The sequence below is a fragment of the Rattus rattus genome, chromosome X (assembly GCF_011064425.1).
Source record: "Rattus rattus isolate New Zealand chromosome X, Rrattus_CSIRO_v1, whole genome shotgun sequence".
In the NCBI taxonomy this organism is placed as follows: Eukaryota; Metazoa; Chordata; class Mammalia; order Rodentia; family Muridae; genus Rattus; species Rattus rattus.
The window spans coordinates 102,330,375-102,350,958 of record NC_046172.1 but is presented as its reverse complement, the minus strand read 5'-3'; the positions used below and the strand labels follow the sequence as shown (position 1 = coordinate 102,350,958).

Here is a 20,584-nt window from a genome sequence, read left to right as displayed (position 1 = left end):
CCAGAAATATGCCTATGAAAACTAAACCCTAACATGTCAAAATTATATGAAGAAAAATTTACATAGAATGAGAAGTTATAAATCCCATGAAGGAATATATAAAAATCTAGAAGAAGAGGGATTCAGAAATGAGAGAGAAAACTCAGGAAAGAATTAGAGGTAAGGTGGAATAATTTTATTTCAGAAATGAAGACTAAGCTAGAGGAAACTTGGGTGAGCAAACACAACAAATCATTAGATAATATTTTCAGAGAAGTAGAAGGTGAAGTGGAGGGTTTCTACAATTATCTGGGAGGGCATGACAGATATAAAAGAAAGAAAGGTAAAGAAAATAAAAGAATAGAATAGGCTAGAGATCGCACATACAAAATGCTTGAGAGTAAAGTGTTTGTGGTTTGGGAATTTGTTTCAAAATTGAATATACACACAAAAATCAAAATATTGTAGTTGGGACCCAAGATTAACATAGATTTCTTTGATGTTTCACATATATTAGTCATAAATGAAGATAATGTTATATAGCTTATTAAAATTTTATGCACAAAACCAAGTTCTGGGAGTTAGTTGTGGCATCATACTGTCCCTGAAAATATATCAGATATTCCAGCATTCTAGATTTTACATTTTGAGATTAGAGTTCTTCAACCTATACCTGAAAAAAAATCAACTCAGAATGACCAGCATAAAGAATGGTTCTGGTAAGATTATTGGATTTTGTGAGAAAAAAAATATTTGGAAAAGACAGGGGGAAAACCAAATACTTTAATACAGAAATATTGTCAGATGTTTTAAAAAAACATTTTATAGCAGAAGAAAATGTATGAACATGTGTGTGTTTAGTGGGTGTTGTTGCATTAGGTTTTTGTTTGTTATGTTTTGAGGTTTTGTTTTTTTTTAACTTATATATGCTGTCACAACCACTGGGAGTTCCTGTGTGCAACAGCCCTGCTGTATCTGGAAAACAGGTTCCTTTTGATCACCCATTGTGTCTGGCCCTTACAATCTCTCTGCCCCCTCCTCTGCAATGATCCCTGAGCCTTGGTTACCCAGAGCCAGAAAGATAAACATCACATGTTTTCTCTCATCTGTGATGTTAGCTTTGAATGTTTGGTTCATTTGAATACCCACAAAGGTCAGGAAATTACTAAAGTCCCACGGGAAAGGATGGGAAAGGGAAAAAAGACAAAATGCATTGGTATAAATAACGGAAGAGGAAGGGTTAAAGTGGATAGGGGATGGGAGAAGAGGCTATAGGAAGGAATCCATGGAGGAAAAATTAACCCCAAAGACATTTAGAGGAGGTCCTATGGAGACCTACTACTGTAGAAGCTTCACTATTATGTTCCATTGAACATTCTCAATGGAGTGGTCACAGCGATAGCCCTCGTTAAGTCAAATGGCTCACAACACAAACCTAAAACTTGACAATCCAGGAAAGGGAATGGTAGGGAAAAGAGGGAGTGGAGTTGATTGAGATGAGAAGGGATAAGGAAGGGTGGGGGCAGGGGGATGTGTAATACAGAATACATGGTCTAACTGTTATACATTATTGCTCATTCTCTCTCTCTCTCTCTCTCTCTCTCTCTCTCTCTCTCTCTCTCTCTCTCTCTCTCTCTCCCTCCCTCCCTCCTCCCCTCCTTCCTCACCATAGCCTTTCTCTAGGCACTGCATGAAATATGCACACATAAGGGAGAAAGGAGGAACACAGGCTCTCACCTAGGATTCAACTTTATGAATTTTATGTTAGCTTAATTTTAAAATCCATTAAAATTACCAATCCACAATTCAATCCATAATCTGTCGTTTAAGATAAAAGAAACAGGTCATCAACAATAGAATGGGGTCAGAGAGGACAGCATCACTGGTTTTTAGATGGTAAAGCAATACATCCAAGAGTGTTACAGAATATCCAGTATCTATTTAACATTATTTTCAAGTTTGATTACAATATTTCTCAGTGTCTACTGAAGTACAGTAAGCTTTGTTCAGTAAGCATCATGTAAAAAACAGTGGTCTTTTGGACACAGAAGAACCTATTTCATACTCCAGTCCTCTTCTGAGCAACAGTAAAAAAACAAAAGGCTGAACAGGAAAAAGTGGAGATCCCCACATCTAAGAGAACTGTTGAATGTGGAATGAAAGAAACTAATTAGAAACTATTTGTTGTGGCTATTAACCCAACTCCTCATTTTAGAGACCAATAAAAGGGGAAAAAAGTATGTATTCTGCCCTTTGAGCAGGAATTTAATTTCAGAAGAGCCACAAGCCTAGCTGACAAACAAAAGGCAATGCTTCACAGGAAACTGCACTTTAAGGGCACCTAAAACTGAGGAAAGCAATGGGATCCAGTGGTGTCAAAAGCATTAGCTGAAGGTTTGACAGGTGCCAGCACAGTACCCAACAGAGTATGTCCATGTCGGTGGGTCAGGGGAGGATGAAGGTAACAGGAGAGAATATGCTGTTATCATCTTAAAAACGGTGGTCCATCTTCGCCCCACTAATACTGGGATAATTGGATGGCATCTACCTCTAGACAACTGTGATACCTGCAAAAAAATCTGAACAGGGCCTGAACCTTGGCTGATATTAGGAACTCCTAATCTTTAAAGCATGATGATGCTCTCACAGCTACAGAGGAAAGCATTCTCTGTTTTTTGTTTGTTCATTTGGTTGGTTGATTGATTGGTTGGTGTTTAGTTTCAAAGATACATAGTGAAGTAAAAAATTTAAATATTTGGAAGTTTAAAAGCTAGTTTTGGACTGAGCATGTAAAAGTAGCATAGCACAGTTGCCTGCCAAGAAATGTGGGAAGAATAGTGTGCTTTCCTTTTTTTAATGGATGCAAGAAACACGGCTATAGAAGAGAAGCAATTCCTTCTGCAATCTCCTCCCCCACCCTGAATGTGGCGAGCAGCCCAATCAGTCACATGGAAAAGGCAAACGGCAAAGCAACAGAAGGATCGCTGTTGGCCAAACTGTTACTACAGTGATGAACACAACAGCATGAAAACACTAGAAACCTTAAGGAAAAACTGCACTGACCATTGTGCTCACATCTAAATACATGGGTATTTCAAAATCATGGCTTCTTTCCTCGGATTAAAAGATGACATCTTTGGGCTACTTGGTTCTACTCCAGGCTTTTTGTTCTAGGATTCTGACAATTTGTAATTAAGCATGTGTCTCATTAGACGGTATCTTAGGTCATGTATATTCTGTGACTAAATGATTCTAGAAGGAAAAAGCTGCCTTTTATAGCATGTACATCGCTTGTGAGGACTATTTCTGTGTCAAGGAAGCAGATTATGGAGTCTCTAAGATGGGCTCAGGGGTTGATGGCTCTTGTTGCTCAAGCCCAGGAACCCGACTTCAACCCCCAGAACCCACATAATGCTGAATTAAGAGTACTGACTCCCCAAAGTTGTCTGACAAGACAGCATCTCCAAATACACAGAGAATACGTTTTGGTTTTTTTTTGGTCTTGTTTTTTGTTGTGTTTTGTTTTAGAAAAGCAGATTACTCATTTGCTTAAAAGCAGACAGAAAATTGTTCCCTTACCTTTCCCATGTGTGCCATTATTTTATTATACTTTTAGTTCGAATGAACCAATTTTGTTTAATGGTCTGCAGCCACTATAGGCAAAAATATCTCATGCTTTCAATAGTCCATCTTTTCAGTACACCCAGCTCAAAAAATTACAGAATTACCTGACTCATCGGGACAAAAACAAGATATTATCCTCTAGACAGCAAATTGAAAAATCTCCCGCAATTTTCCCATCTCTGAGAAATATAATTGATCTGATTTTGCCGTCTGCGTTGCCATCATTCACTCTATCACTCAGAACTGGAAACTTAGGGTTATTTTCTTTTCTCCCCACCTTTCATCACCCACGCAGAGTCACCAAGTCAAGGTGCATTCCTTTAATAATGGATCTTATTAGCAGCCTCCTCTGTTGCCATGGACGTCGAAGTCTCTATTATCCCAGACCTGGATGACTACAATAGTCTTCCTCCTTGCTAATGATTTGTACGTGGTTTCTTTCATTGTAAAGGTAATACCTGTTGATTATAGGCTATTTGGAAATTTCAGGGAGATAGACAGAGAGGATCAGCTACCCATAATCCCTCTAACCCAGTTCTTTCTACTCATTGTTCTATATGTAGTTAATATCATTTTTCTAAAACTTGGGATTGTGATTTACTACATATTTGTAATTTGTTTGTACTCCTAAAAGGAGTTTTGGCGAGATACTATTCTTTAAAAGTAATTTTTTCAAAAAAAAAATCAATTTGAGCTGTTATTACCTGTGGATAAAGTCTGACTGCAGCTGTCTTATTTTATAAGTAAAATGTCTGTTCAGCTGAAAGCTGTTAGGTTTTCACTATCCTTAGACATGATACATACCCCCTTTGTTCACTTTATGTGTCTTATCAAACTTTTCTGACACTTAGCCATTTATGAGATTCAAATACTCCATCTACTTGTGGGAAATTCTGTTATTTCATTAATTTTGGTTCTCATCTGTTATTTTTTAATAAGTCATTATTTATATGTTAATTTCACTTGATTTATCTACCAATTTTCTCACTATTTTCCTCATAGCACAGTTTTGTTCTGGAAAATAAAATCAATTCTTAATTGATGGTAGTTCTTTGGTTACTAGATTTTCATATTAGAACAAAAGAGTGCATGAATCATTCTTGCGCCATGGTTTGGTTATTCCCATTTATATATTTCCAAGAGTATAATTTGCATAAGCAAAGTTGCTTCTTGTATTTTACCCAGAAAACAGAAAGAACATACAGGTTAAAAACCCCTGATTCAAAACAACCCAAATTCTGAAATGTGCCAAAATCTGAAACTTCAAAAGTTCTGGATTTTGGCTGGGTGTGGTGTTAAATGCCACTTAGGAGTTAGGGCATCTAGATCTCTGTGACTTCAAAGTCAGCCTGATCTACCTAGTGAGTTCCAGGCTTGTCAGGGCTACATAGTGAGACCCTGTCTTTAAAATAAAGAAGTCTTGAAGTCAGGGTTTCTGATTTCCAGATCCAGTCTGACCAGTCTGTGTATTATTCCAAATTCTAAAAAAATAAAGATCTGTTCTCAAGCATTTCAGACAAGGAACACTCAATCTGTATGTAGGGCCACCAATACTTCATGACAAGTATCCTTTTCTTATTTACTTGTTAAGAACTAGATATTATTATTTTTTTATAATCGTATTAGGCTGGGTGTTTATACCTTGTCCTATTTACTTTTCTAATGCTACAAAGAGACACTACGACCAAGGCACCTTATAGAAGACAAGTTTAGAAGAGGCTTACAATTCCAGAGGGCTAGAGTCATTGACCATCATGTGGGAGAGCACAGCATCAGACAGGCATGATACTGCAGCAGTAGCTGAGAACTCATATCTCATCCATAAGCATGAGGCATAGAGGTAACGGGTCCTAGAGCGGGCTTAGGAAACCTCAGTGACAAATTTTTTTCAACAAGGCCACACCTCATAATCCTTCCCAAACAGTCCCACCATCTGAGGACTGAGTATGCAAACATAGAAGCCTATGGGGACCATTTTTATTCAAATCACCACATAACTTATCAATGCTTTGGTTGGCATCTGATGCGAATTTTGTGTTTGCCCATAGACACTGGACATTTGGAGTGTGGTATTTTTGCTAGTCTCCATCCTGCTGAGAAGAAAAGCAAATATCCTACCGGGGCCTGGCATTTAGGCCCATGTGTTTCAGCATAGTGGCTCTGGAAATGACAGAGTGGGGGTGAATAGGAAAGTGCATGCCCTGCTACTATTCCAAATGGAAAGATTTTAAGTAAGTCACTCTAGCCAAAGAAAAACATCTACTGTTGCAAACCAGGTGTACTTCCAGTTTGAGGCCATGCATGTACCTCCTTTCTGTAATCCATTCTCATAGCAGGAGAATGTTATTCCTCATACCTGATACCTTCTCCCTGCATACTATTCATACAGAAAGTAATCAAGCACAGGAACAAAGTCAAGAGCATTCTACAATTTCAACCCTCAACTAGCTGTGTGACTACAGTCAAGTTTCTAGACCTTATTGAGTCTCTATTTCCTCGTCTGAAAATGATACTAATAGCACTCTTTTAATTGTTTTCTTGATGCTGTTACAAAATACTTGTGACAAATGCAACTTAAAGCAGAAAGGGTTTATTTTAGCACACAGCTCATGGTACAGTCCATCATAGCAGAGAAATTAAGACAACAGGGTCTTGAAGCAGCTGATCACCTCACATCCACAAAAAAAAGAAAACAGATGAATGCCTACTAATGCTCAGCTTGTTTTCTGTACCTCATACAGTCCAGGATCCACTGCCCAGGAAATGGTCTCAACTACAACTGAAATGGGCCTTCTCACATCAATTAATATAACCGAGATAATCCCCTGCAAGCATATCCAACGGCCTGTCTCCCAGGTAATTCTAGATTCCATCAGATCGACAGCATCATCCGCCACAAGCACCTATACTATAGGGTTGTTATGAGGACTTGGTAAGGTATATAAGTGAAGCACTAACTGCCCTTCCTGATATACACTAGATGTTTGATAACTGCTTCCAGCATCTCTTAGAGTAGCTGTTGTAATAAAGAACACTGTGGTACATAGGTAGTGTTACCAGGACACAAATCACCTATGGCCTCTTGATAAATATGCAGATTTATAGGATTCACTCCCTGACTTGACAGCATTTTTGGAGACAGTGCCCAGGAACCTGTACTTCTTGCAAGAATTCCAGGTGACTATGACTCAACTAGAGTTGAAGGATAACTAGTTGCCACACTAAGTTTACCTACATTGTACAATCTTTCTTATAGAGTGCTTCACCTACCTGCCTAGTAGTACCCTGGCCTGGGCATCACCACTCTTTACAAAAGTGGTCTGGTTTTAAAAATTAGAGTACTCTACCAAAACCCTTTCTGCCAGCTTGTCAGTCTCCCCACTCCCTGTCCCTAGCTGAATAGCATCATTGCCAAATATGAGTCACTAATTATTATGAGAGTCAACAATAAATGCATATTATTGCCAAAAGCACTGCTCATTGGTAACAGGCATTAAACATGTCTAAAGTGTGAGGCATGCTAACTAGTGTTTAATGTTATTATGCTCTGTATTTTAATCCACAAGACAACAGCATGAGACAGGTGCTACTCCTACTACTATTTTATAAATGGGAAAACCAAGTTACAGAAAGGCTAAGCAAGTGAGCTAAGGTCAAAAAGGCAGTAAATAAAACAGTGGATATCTGAATCCAGACATTGCGACTCCAGAACACAGGCTATTATCTAGTACACCACAGTACTTCTCTAAATGAAGTGCCCTATGCCTGTTATTACTAATTTAAGCTATCTACAGCGCTATTAATATTTATTTCATACATGTTCTTCATTATCTCATTAGAGTGAATGCATTTATCACAGAAACCTCAAGTTCCTATGCACCCATGCCTTAAGTGTGTAGTGCGGCATAGAATCTGGAATGTGAATCTGGAGGAAACTAACAGCTGGGGTGAGTCTGTTCTCTCTGTATGTGCTTAGAGTCCAGCTTTCTAATGCAATTGCATGAACAAAGGACATCTTAGCTGTTAATCCTATCTGTATTTACCTCTTCTAATTTTGAAAAGTATCTAAAAGTTGAAGGCCTATCTTTTAGGTTAGTTTCCGAAAGGAGGCTCTTCCTCCTATGTGTTTAGATAAAATATCTCATTCCTTGGAAAGAGGATAGAGTCCACTGACCTGAGAAAAATAGGGTGTTCTGAGAATTTTGTAGTTAGTATGCTTGGCCAGATATTCAACATTTTTAAATCTACTCTTTCATCTTTTAAATCAAGTGTAGCCTAAAATGACCATTTTGGCTTGAGGAGGGGACTCAATAGATAAGACCATTTTTCTGTGTAAACATAAGGATCGGGGTTTGAAAAGTCAGCATCCATTTAAAAAACTGTGCATGGCTGCTGGTGCATATAACCCCAGTGCTGTGCAGGGTAGGGACATAGGATCACTTGCTGTCTACCTGCCTCACTGCAGCTTCAATGAGGATCCTTTTTGCAAAGGAATAAGGTGGAGGGAATCCCCTCAACATCCTCCTCTGGCTTCAACGTATGTAACCACTCCCCCAACATATAATATCCACACAATATCCAAGTTGAAGGATTCTGATTCATGCTGCAATATGATAAACCCTGAAGACAGGATGCTAAATAAAGCGAGCCCAACTCAAAAAGGCAAATATTGCGCGATTCCAAATACACGATATAAATGAGAATAGACAAACACACAGGGCAGAATACAGAACAGTGGCTGCTAGTGCGAAGGGCTGAGAGAACAGGAAGTTTGAGTTTGGTGAGGTACGATTTCCATTAAGGATGATGAACAAGTTCTAGAAGTAGATACTGATAGTGGTTGTAAAACATGGAAAATGTACTGAAGGCTTCTGAACTATCTACTTAAGATGACTGGAATAGTCAATTTCATGTTATGTGTATTTTTCCATCAGCTTTCAAAATCTCATACCGTATTTCAATCCCCAACAGGAGCAGTACTTACCAGGGTATCATCATTCTGGTCTCCAAACATTTCTTTAAAAATCTTGCCAGGATCAGGAATTGGAGGAAATATAATGATCTTAAGCCTTTAAAGAAAACAGAGATACTTTTTAGATCTAACCTTCTGATGCACTGCAATCTCTCACATAAATACAGTTATATTAAAATAGGCGGGTTGGGGATTTAGCTCAGTGGTAGAGCGCTTGCCTAGGAAGCGCAAGGCCCTGGGTTCGGTCCCCAGCTCCGGAAAAAAAAAAAAAAGGAAAAAAATAGGCATACAGGGGTTGGGGATTTAGCTCAGCGGTAGAGCGCTTGCCTAGCAAGCGCAAGGCCCTGGGTTCGGTCCCCAGCTCCGAAAAAAAAGAAAAAAAAATAGGCATGCAAAAGTCACAGTATACACTGTGGGGAGGGGGGGATAGTACAGGACATTGATCCCAGAACTCAGAGAGGCAGGCAGATCCCTGTGAGTTTGTGGCTAGCCTGGTCTACAGAGCAAGTTCCAGGACAGCCAGGACTGTTACACAAAGAAACCCTGTCTCAGAAAAAAAAATGTCATAATACACAAGTCACTTTTAGTGAGTTACCTTTTGTAATGAAGGAATTGTAAAAAAAAAAATCTTTAAATGGCTATGGGAAATCAGTGTCATAAGAGCACCAAGTCTGGAAGGAAATGAGGCACCAACTTAAACAAATTACTTATAGCACTTAAAAATAATGGAAGCCAGGCACAGTGATTAAACATCACAGCACTCAGGAGGCAGAGATACGTGAATCGCTGTAAAGGCAAGGCTGGTCGGGTCTATGTAGTGAACTCCACACCAGCCATGGATACATAGTGAGACCCTGTCTCTAAAATAAAATAAAATAAAATAATGGTGAGAATCTTAGACAAGAAGTTTGCTTTTTATAATTTAGAGAATAAAAAATATATATATAGCTGAGTCTAGAGGCCCAGACTATAATCTTGGCTGCTTAGGAGCTTGAGGCAGGAGGGTTGCAAGTTCAAAGTCTATGTAGCTTAGATCCTATGTTAAAAAGTAGGAAATAGGTCAGGGACATGGCTTTGTGGTTATAGTGCTTGCCTATAGCATGCACAATCACACAGATTCAATGCTCAGCACTGCCAAAAACAAAATCTCTTGAGTTTTTTTGGGGGGTTGATTTATTTGTTTTGTGTTTAAACAGTATCTTAAGTGGCTCAAAATTTCCATAAACTTGATACGCAGCTAAGGCTGACCTTGAACTATTTTGCCTCTACCTGCCAAGTACTAGGCTTACAGGCATGCACTATTCCACAGAGCCAGAATGTGTTTTTTTTTAATCTTTATTAACTTGAATATTTCTTAATTTACATTTCGATTGTTATTCCCCTTCCCGGTTTCTGGGCCAACATCCCCTAGCCCCTCCCCCTCCCCTTCTATATGGGCTTCCCCTCCCCATCCTCCCCAGAATGTGTTAATATTTTTTCCTTTATTACTTCCCTCCCATGTTTTCTTGTACCCTAGTGATGCACATCCCAGACAAGTGAGCTGCTGCCTAGCCATGTCTTCAGCCCCCCTCCTCCTCCAGCTCTCAAGCTTTTTCTGTGGGCTTGCCTCACCTCTCAGGGTGTGTCTCCAGGTGTACCCCACCATTCAGTCCTTTGTCCTCCTGTCTCTCCATCTAAGTGTTTGCTTTACTCATTTTAATGCCTAAAGATAGTACTCTGTGCGTTATCTCTCCCTTAGAGATCTTCCTTAAAGTCAAGGTCCAAGTATACAGTTGTCTACTGAACCTATCTACTTGGACGCTTACTAGGTATCTCTAACAATGGGGGAACAACTGAAATCCTCCTCTTTCTCTCAGAGGGAGCTCTGCTTGCAGTTCCTTCCATCTGTCAGGAAATGTCACTGACTCTCAGCTGTTCAAGACCAAAAACTGGGATCATCCATCTCCCTCATACTGACATCAGCAAGTCTTGTTAATTTGGGCTTTCAAAATATAGCCCACATTTACCTAACCATTTCTTCCTTTTTCCATGGCTAACCTAGTACACATTACTTTCAATGGCTCTAGTGTTGAATGCCTTGAATCCCAACACTCAGTAGGCAGAGGCAAATGGATCTCTGTGAGTTTAAGGCCAGCCTGATCTACAGAAAGAATCCCAGGCTACCCATGGCAACATAGTGAGACCCTGTCTCAAAACAAAAGAAAACAACCAAAACAAACAGACTGCTTTTATCCTTCCTGACAAACACGGATGCCCTCTAACTAACACACTTGTTTCTAAACTTGTGCAAACCAAGTCTTTAATCGTGACATGATCCTATACAGAACAGTACACCAGACCACACAAATCCTCTGCTTTGTGTGACTATTCCAACGTCTCTTACTATGCCTAGGATAAAAATTTCAGTTCCTTGTCATGTCCTACCTAGTCCTATCTGCCAGCTTCTCCAGCTTCAACTCTGGCCACCCTCCCTTATGAAACTGGCTCGTCCAGTCACACATGATAAGCCCATATCAGCACCTAAGCCTCTGTACTTACTTTTCCCTTGGTCTGGACAAATATCCCAATGGCTTGTACCTTTACTTTGTGAGTCTCTCCTCAAATGATCATGTTCTTGAAAAGGACTTCCCTGGCCACTGTGTGGGAAATGAGTCTTCTATCATTGCCTACCTCTACTTCCTGCCAACCTGACTTCCTGCTATGTATGTGCTCTCTTCCCTCTAAACATATAGATGGGGACTTAGTTCCATTCACTGTCATAAGGCTAGTACTTTGGACAGTAGCTAGCATACAAATAGATATACAACATAAAATGTTGAAATAATGCTAAAACATTGGTTCTGGGTCCGGATCAATTTTCTTTCTAATCGTTAGTGTTTACTGCAAGAGCGATAACCATCTCTATTCTGGTGAGGAGAAATAAAACAGCTTTTCTCCTTTATGGCACTCAGTCTCACAGAGCTGAAGGAGAGCTTCAGTTCATTGTGTAGCTGAGCAGAGTGAAACTCTTGCTTCTCCTTGCCCCCACCTCCAAAGTGTTTGGATTACAGGTGTGCACCCCCCTGCTCCTCAATAAAAGCACTCTTAAGGATAAGTAGTATATGTTAGTGACAATCTGGTAGCATTCTCTTTCTTGTGGCATGAAGTAGCAGCCTGCTTTGCATTAACACTAAAGTCATTTCAATAGCAATAGATTTCATTTCATATTTTCTTCTTCTTTGTTGGTGCTAGAAATTGAACCAGAGACTCAAACATGCTATGTATCCTACCACTGAGCTTCACTCCCAGACCCAAGTTTTTTTTAAAGTTGTGCTTGAAGTTTGAGGGGCAGGGCACACATGTGGGTGAACATGCCATTGTGTACAGAAGAGAGGTCAGACGACAAATGTTGTGGAAATGGTTATTTCCTACATTTACATGGGTTCTAGGGATGAAACTTACATCACCAAGATGATTCTGTAAGTGCCTTTACCTGTAAGTGCCTTGCTAAGTGCCTAAAGACCCTATTTCTAAAAGCTCATTCCAAGAGTTACTGCTGATAAGTGAGGTACTGAAAAGAGTCAATGAACCCAACCCAGGGTCTATTTTTAGCAATGTTAAACAAACATTTACACAAGGAGCCATGCCTGTGCAGTGCTGTGGGAAACTCACTTGATGATTCCTTTACCACAAAAGGAGCACACCAATGCTTTGCCCGTCAATTTCAGCAAAAGTCACATAAGATAATTGTGCAAAGACAAAACGTGAGACAAACACAGTGAGAATGAGGAATGACAGGCGTGAAGAATAACAGGCATAGCACCGGGGCTAGCGGGAACTATGACGTCTGCCTGGGTGGGTGGCTTACCTTTTCAGGTAAAAAAGGAGAATTATGATTACCACTGCGACAAAGACTGGAATGATGAGTAACATGGCGGTGTAGAAGGTGGAATTCGGCTCCTTACCTACAGAACAGGAAGCAATCATAGAGACGTGAGAACTAAAAACACTTTTGTGTGTGCAATAAACAGTTCTACTTATAAGTGAGGTCACAGATATTTCTTTCCTATGCCTCCAACCATTTTCTCTCCAAACTCTCTAGTTACCCTGTAATAGTCTGAAAAATGATCCTGCTCTGGTGCCTGAGCTTTCTAGATGAGTGAACACCTTAAGGATTGTTTGCAACCAGGGCATCTTAATTTGTTTTAGACTGTATTAAATAAAAAATTTTATATCTACTCACAATGGCTGTCCTTTCTTTACGCTTAAAGATGAATTATTGTACTGTCTTACTGGCCACTATTGTTTACTTAGGTAAATCCTAACACGTACCATCATTATGATTCTTAAGAGTGCCTCCCCTACTCTGACATGCTTATCTCTGAGCTATGCTATTATTCAATATTATCTCAGCTCTATTCAGGAGATAAGGCTCGGGCAGGCTTAAAATATAGACCCATCTAATTACAAATTTCAGCTTTCTACAGCTAATATGTGGAAGGCAATTAATCCATTTCTTCGTTCATATTTCCCACAAGGGCATGGGTGTCTCGAAATCATCATCAGGGCCTAATGCCCTTGTTTTAGGGAGCTCCTAAAATGACTCCAAATGATTCCTGTCCCCTAATGATCATATTCTTATATAATCCCCCTCCTTGACATGGGCTACACTAATTGACTTACTTCTAAATAAGAGAAATAGCACCAGTGATGGTTTCTTGTTTCCAAGATAGGTGATGATGGGCTATGGTTTTCACAAGGCTGTTCCCTTACATACCCTTTCTAGCTAGGATTGTCCAACTGAGGAAGCAGATTTCAATGTCAGAAAGGAGCCCTATGAAGTGGCCAAATGGGACATGGAACTAAAAACTATATTTGTATTAGTTTCCTACTGCAGCGTATAATAGATACTTGGGGGGAAAAAGTTTTCTCTCACAGTCCTAGGAGTGAGAAGTTCAAAATCAAGATCCTGTCAAGGAAGGCCATGCTCCCTCTGAAGGTTCTAGAAATCTCACACCTTTTCCCAACTTCTGTTAGCTCCTACAATCTTTGGGATTTCTTGCTTGTAACTACCTTACTCTAGAATCTTCATCTACCCTTCCCCTCTAGTGTTTCTCTATGTAATCTCTTCTTTTTTCCCCTTTGGTACACCTAGAAGTGGACTCTATCCTCAATCAAGTCTTTGCCTTAGATGAGATTACAGTACCACTTACACCCCTGATGCAATCTTGGGAAGCATCTACATAAACCCTTACCTGGAGAAACTAGGAGATGGTAGGTGTCTGCTATTTTAAGCTGTTAAACTTTGGTTAACTTGCTTGTTTCTCTGTAATTTCTCTGGAGCCTTGAGAGTCTCAAGGCTGGTCCACCATGCAGCCAGGGCTGGCCTTAAAACTTATGCCAACTGTCCTGGCTCAATCTCTTAAAGAATTCCAGGTATTAGCCACCATTCCTAGATACTGTGCTGGTGTGCTTTGCTGTGCAAAAACAGATAAATAATGCAACCTGGCCTGAAACACAGCTTATTCAGTCTCTTGATGAATGTGGAATTATATTACTCAAAACCATTTCTGACTATTTTTAACAGCTGTTCAGTCTTATGTTGATTCTATATTGCCCCCAGTGGCCACCAGAAGAAAAGCCAATTTCCTCTTCTACCCAGCAATGCCTTAAATATAAGAACTCAACAGTTAAGCCTTCTCAACATACATACATAACTTCTCATACATAACTTCATGTATGGTTCCTTATCAATTTTGAGGTTCTTCCACATGCTCATTAGCCCTTCGCCTTTCAGGACAGATGCCAGTCAGCCATTGCATCTCCTATAATACGATGCTCCACTTACAGATCGAGAAAGGGGCTGCCACATATTTTGTGTTTACACGTGCAAGTGAAAATGTGTATGTACAAACCAGAGTTAAAGTTAGATGCCTTTCTACCATTTTTGTTGTTTGTTTGTTTTTGGTTTTTTGAGACAGGGTTTTTCTGTGTAGCTCCTGAAACTCGCTCTGTAGACTAGGCTGCTGCCTATGCCTCCTAAGTGCTGGGAATAAAGATGTGTGCCACCACCCAGCTTTATTTTTTTTTTAACTTTTATACCCGACCCTGAAACACCATCTTAACCTGTGAGCTGTACCGGCACTGCTATCCAATATGGCACATGCATTTTCTCTGGCCCCCACTCCACAACTCAAACGAGTATCTCCCATCCTTTATTTTGAGCATGGCTTGCTCAGGATAGCCACTACCTTCCTTTTCAAACCTACATTCAGGCTTATCTCTATTAAATACCACTAAGCTCACTGCTAGTCTCCCGAGCCCATTAATCAGCATACAGGACAGGCCTTTGGCACGAGTCAACTTGAAAATTTGATGATGCCTGCTTTCTGTGTTTTTCTTTGCCTTGCTGATAAAGATGATGGAGCAGAGGCGAGGAGAACACCCCGTGGCACTGTACGTGGTCTATTAACCCTACCTGAGTTGACAACAATTAAATGGAAAAGAAATGTTTATTTTAAATATTCCCTGGCACCGAAAAAGAATGGTAGCCACTTTCCCAATCTATTTTATGTTTCAACTTAATTTCCAGCCATCACTGTTTTACACCAAAATGACACTGTACTCTCTTACCTATACTCAGCGGTTCGCTCCAATTACTCCACAGGTCGTTGTCATCAAAGCATAACTTGTTTGTTTTGACTCTTACTCTGACTGTGTAGACAGTGTTGGCAAGAACACCGGGAGATATGAAACAACTTGCACCCTTAGATATAAAATGTACAAAAAATATTACCAGCTTATTCCCTTTAACTCTACTGTTGATTTATAACATAATTATTGGCCAAATTCTGTGTGGGATTAAGACTTGGATTACAATTCCATTGACTTTGACTCCCCCAAAGCATTGGCAATAGCCTACAGAACAAAATGGTTGGATTTTCACCACACCAAGCATTTCAAATTACACTGTGCCTGACCTGTCCCACCTCTAGTTATCAGTGTTCAAGCCCAAATAGTCAAAGCTGAATTGACTGACCTCCATGTTTCTATCAAATTCAGAATTCTGGCATTTGTCCTCTTCAACCTTGGAAAAAAAAAGTTCAACATTTTCTTAAAAAGGGTTTATGTCTCTAGTCATTTCTAACAACTTTTCCTTGCATCCTATTAAAAGACCATATGGACTGAAGAGATGGCTTAACAGCTAAGAGCACATGATGCTCTCCCAGAGGACCACAGTTTGATTCCAAGCAGCCATGTCAGGCCAGTCACAACCACCTGTAACTCCAATTCCAGGAACTAAGATAGAAATTTGAGTTTTTTCAAAAATAGTAAAAACAAAAAAAAAAGTTATCAAGCAAAAAAATGTGCTTAGTCTTAATAGTCAAACTTCTGTCAAAGAAATAGGTTTTTTTGTTGTTTTAGTTTTAGTTTGTGTGCACTGATGTTTTGCCTGCATGTGTGTCTGCGTGAGGATGTTGTACCCCATGCAACTGGAGTTACAGATAGTTGTCAGCTGTGGTGTTGGGAACTGAATCTTTGGAATCGTCTTTTAGAAGAACAGCTAGTGCTGTTAACCACTGAGCTCGCTCTCCAGCCCTTAAGCAAAAATCTTAATCCCAAGTTTGTGTCTTTAACTACTGGAGACCACTTTAATTCACCTCTTAATAGTAGTAACTATCATTTTTCAACTGTCTAGAATGTACTACAAAGATATTTCTCTAAGGACTTCTGATGTAGTAACTCATAATAATCCATGAAATTAGTATTATTGGAACACACATTTTTGAGAAACTAAGGCTAAAGAAACATTAAGTAACTTTCACACAGCTTCTAAGTCAGTGTGACCTCAAAGGTTAGTCTCTGTATCTTCAACTTGGACTAAAATTATTTAATAAATCGTCATTAAGTAAGGGCTAGGTCTATAGCTCAGCGATAGAACATTTGCCTAGCATGCTTGAGGCGTTAGGTTCAAGCCCTAGTAGTTAAAAAACACTACAGTCTTGTTGAATTAAGTTATATAAATGTCACACACAATATATATTATATATACTATATTATAATATACAATATATAATAAAATACGCAGTATATAATAATATATTTATGTTATACAAATATTGTAGTACATGTATTATATAGATAATATATTATAATATCATATTATACATATATAACATACAGTATATATTATATAATGTTTATATACATATATATATATACATATATATATATATATATATATATATATATATATATATAAAACTTCTGAACTAAAGAAAGCACATACACCAGGGATGTAACATATAAATTAGACTATAGTCTACTTGGAATTGCTCTGCTTATGTGTTTGAGTTTAATTCTTTCTTTAAGCAGATGTTCACCAGCTGCTTCCTTGCTAAATGTCACCAGTTCTTTGTGTGCTAATTCTCAGCTTTGCTGACTAGACCCTTCTTTTTCTTTCTGAAAGACTACTTGAGGAGTTGTTTGTTGGAATTGCAGTTTGGGTGATGGGTAAACTGGATCATGAACTTGTCCTATCACACTGGGGTATAGTCAGAAGGAGCTTAGAACAGAATTGCGGATAAGGTAGGAATTGTTTTCTTATACCCCACCCCTTCCCTGAAAACTGTCTACTTGTGCTCTATGTCGTTGTTTTCCTTCTCTCAACTGTATTAGCAGCTGCTGATCCATACATAAGGATTTACAGTGGAACAAGATCAAATCACAATGATTTGCTGACTTTGGCATTTGTATATTTGGAAAATGGTTCAGGAAAGAAGAGCCATCAGGCTGCAGCTTGATCTCTCAAGTGGCACTTGACACTTGTGATTTCTCAGCAGGCCAGTGGTTCCAGAAATAGGACACGGACGTCACCTGCATGGCCTTTTCGCGTATGAACGAACTATGGAAACAATAGTCTTTCCTCACCCTGCTGGCCTGTTAGCTCTTTAAAAATGCTGGCGTGGAACATTTAGTGAATGGCACTGAGTTCTAAAATAAGTAGTGGTATGTGGTCGTCTTTGATCTATATTTAAAAGTTCTTTTGACGGGGCAAAAGAGATAGCTCAGCCATTAAGAGCACTGTCTGCTCTTCCTAGGGAGCTGAGTTCAATTCCCAGCAACCACAGGGTAGCTCACAACTGTTGGTAATTCCAGTTGCAAGGGATCTGATACCTCGCAAGCATACATGCAGGCAAAATAAAAATATAAAATAAAAAATAAATAAATTGCTTAATCTGTGTGGTGGTTGTATACACCTTTAACTCCAGCACTCAGGAGGCAAAGACAAAGGCAGGCAGATCCCTGAGTTCAAGGCTAGTCACTACAAAGTGAGTTCCAGGACAACCAGAGCTACACAGAGAAACCCTGTCTCAAACAAAACAAAACAAAGAGACTTTTGCTTGAATCTATGTAGTTTTTATATTATGCACTAGCATTTTGCCTGCATGTATACAACATGGGGCCCACAAAGGTCAGAAGATGACATCTAATCACTGCAACTAGAATTATACCCATGTGGGTTCTGAGAACCAAACCCAAGCCTTCCAGAAAACCAGCCAGTGCTCTTCATCACTAAGCCACCTCTCCAGCCCCCTTTGCTTAAATCCCGACTCTTCCTTTTCCCAGAAACATGGCCTTAGGTAACTACAATTACAGGGATCAAATCACATGACATAATAGATTCTCAGGCTTGGGTTTCTAATTGAGAGATTAGTGATTTCTAAATGTGAGAATTAAGAGAAAATACTTACTAATATACCTACTAAGTAGTTGTTGCTAGTACCAAGAACAGACAAAGCCAACACTAAGCAATGCCTGCTGGGTACTTTCAGTGGAGAGAGGAGGCATAAGTGTGATCAGGTTTGAAATGGCAGCATAATTGAGGGGCTAAATGAGAGGCAGTACATGTCTCTGCCGTCCACACAGAAGCACCAGGGGAGTGTACAGGTTGGAGTGATCAAAATACTTGCTTTGTTGTCAATCTAAACATCCCCCTCTCCCACTCAGACATCATTTCACTTTGCATGGGGACACAATGTTTTCTAATACTAACAATGGCTATAGACTACACAGGTTCATCTGCAAACATCCCGAAGGGCTCTGTTCTACTGTGGAGCAGGGCACTCCCTGTGGAGTTCAAGAATGTTAATACTAACTTATTTTACGAAGCATTTTAAGTGTTCCATGATGAGCCAAAACAACTAGACCCAGAAAGTTTAATCATGTGCAAGGTACTGGGTTCCTTTAAAAGAGCAATGTAAGGTGCTTTGATATGGAACTTCTAAAGGAACCAGGCAGGTAGTAAATAAAAGTGAGTGGTACAATCTCTGTGGTCTCAAGGCGTCATCTTATGGAAATAGACACCTAGAATGGTCTAATTTTAAATCTGTACCTGAAACAGATTTTAGTTATTGCATTGAGTGAGTGTGTGTGTGTGTGTGTGTGTGTGTGTGTGTGTGTGTGTGTGTGTACATGTGTGCTCCTGTACATATAGTCGTATGACTGCTACTGGAACATTTGTAGAGGAAAACTTACAGGCGTTAGTTCTCTCCTTCTACGCATGTGGGTCCCAGAGATCGAACCCTGGTCATCAGGCTTAGCAGCAAACCTCTTTATCCGCTGAGCTACCACACCAGATGACATCACATCTCCCAATTAAAATGCAGTAAGCAAAGAAACAAAATCTGACAAGAATCTATGAAGCTTAAAAGATGAACAATGGGACTGATGCCCTACGGTGACACCATATTCTGGTGAAAGCCCCACAGAGACTTCCAATTTGCATGTTTCTCATTGGTTTTTGGACAGTGGACATGTGTGTGATCCAACAACCTCTGACTATTCCAATTTGACTGCATTGCTTGCCACAGACTCCACAGAAACCGAACGGCCTTTCCTAGGTCTCTCCGCACCTGCATGGTTTTATCTCGGCCTATTGCTTAGACATCTTTCCTGCCATATTTTGACCATACATGCTCACTCTGTCTTCACAGTGCACATTGCAAGCTCATTTTTAACTCTATGTTTTGTTTTGTTGTTTTAAGCTGCTGTCCCTTCTGATGCAAGTTCCCCATATAGTTCCTGCTCTTTTTGTTTTAGAGTAGATTTTCTTAATTGGATATTTTTTATTTACATTTCAAATGTTATCCCCCTCCTGGTTTCCCATCCATGAACCCTTCTTGTATGAAGGTGTTTCCCCATGCAACCACCCACACCTTCCCACCTCCCCACCCCACACTGACATTCCCCTACACTGGGGGGGGCAACCCTGGCAGGAACAAGGGTTTCTCCTCCCATTGGTGCCCAATAAGGCATTCTTTTCTCATCTCAAATGTAATTATTTCATGTGACTTCCCTTCTAGTCATTCTGCTTACTCATTTGATGTTTGTCATAATACGCACACTGAGAATTCAGTTTACACTTACCTGTTTTCTAATTGGCAATCTTTGTGAAGAAAAAAAAAGAAAGAGAAACATGTTTGTCAGCTGTCACTGCCTAATAGCTGTAGCTGTAGTGAGTGAAAGTGTCTACGACATGGAAAACAATAACGATGTTTTAAGCAATGTAAACCCTCCAGCCTATCGGCCTATAAACCATCAAAACTTGCAACATACCATTTTTTTTAAATTATCATTATCTCTCACAAATGTTAAGAGCTACTCCTCCTCCTCATTATTTTACTGCAAGAAATTCAAATGAAAGAAAATAATCCAAGAAAAACTATGGTCTAACAAAACTTACCTCTAAAGAGTTAGAATTATAGCTGTCAGTTTGAGTGCTATTGACTTCTACTTCATAAGACAAACATCTGCTACTGAAATTCTGTGGGTTCTTCCACTGCACAAATAAGGCACCATTTTTGAGGAAAAGATGTTTAATATGTGGAGGACCGGGTTTCACTGAAAGATAGAAGAAAGCAAATTAGTTTCTACATGTTTATTTAATTACATGTATATAAGATGTGATTATATATGTAAACTCGATAATGAAGGTTCACGAAGTTAAATCAAAATAGGGCTGATGGC

The 20,584-nt window shown here is 39.5% G+C and overlaps 1 protein-coding gene across 1 annotated transcript in view; it reads right to left on the bottom strand.

The window, feature by feature from the left end:
- The window catches only part of Il13ra1 (interleukin 13 receptor subunit alpha 1), a 57,920-nt gene that overhangs the window by 6,574 nt on the left and 30,762 nt on the right, over nucleotides 1-20,584 (bottom strand). Inside the window, 5 exon segments of the mRNA XM_032890013.1 lie at nucleotides 8,588-8,672; nucleotides 12,423-12,519; nucleotides 15,188-15,320; nucleotides 15,594-15,641; nucleotides 20,301-20,458. Of these exon segments, the coding sequence (XP_032745904.1) occupies nucleotides 8,588-8,672; nucleotides 12,423-12,519; nucleotides 15,188-15,320; nucleotides 15,594-15,641; nucleotides 20,301-20,458 (521 nt within the window).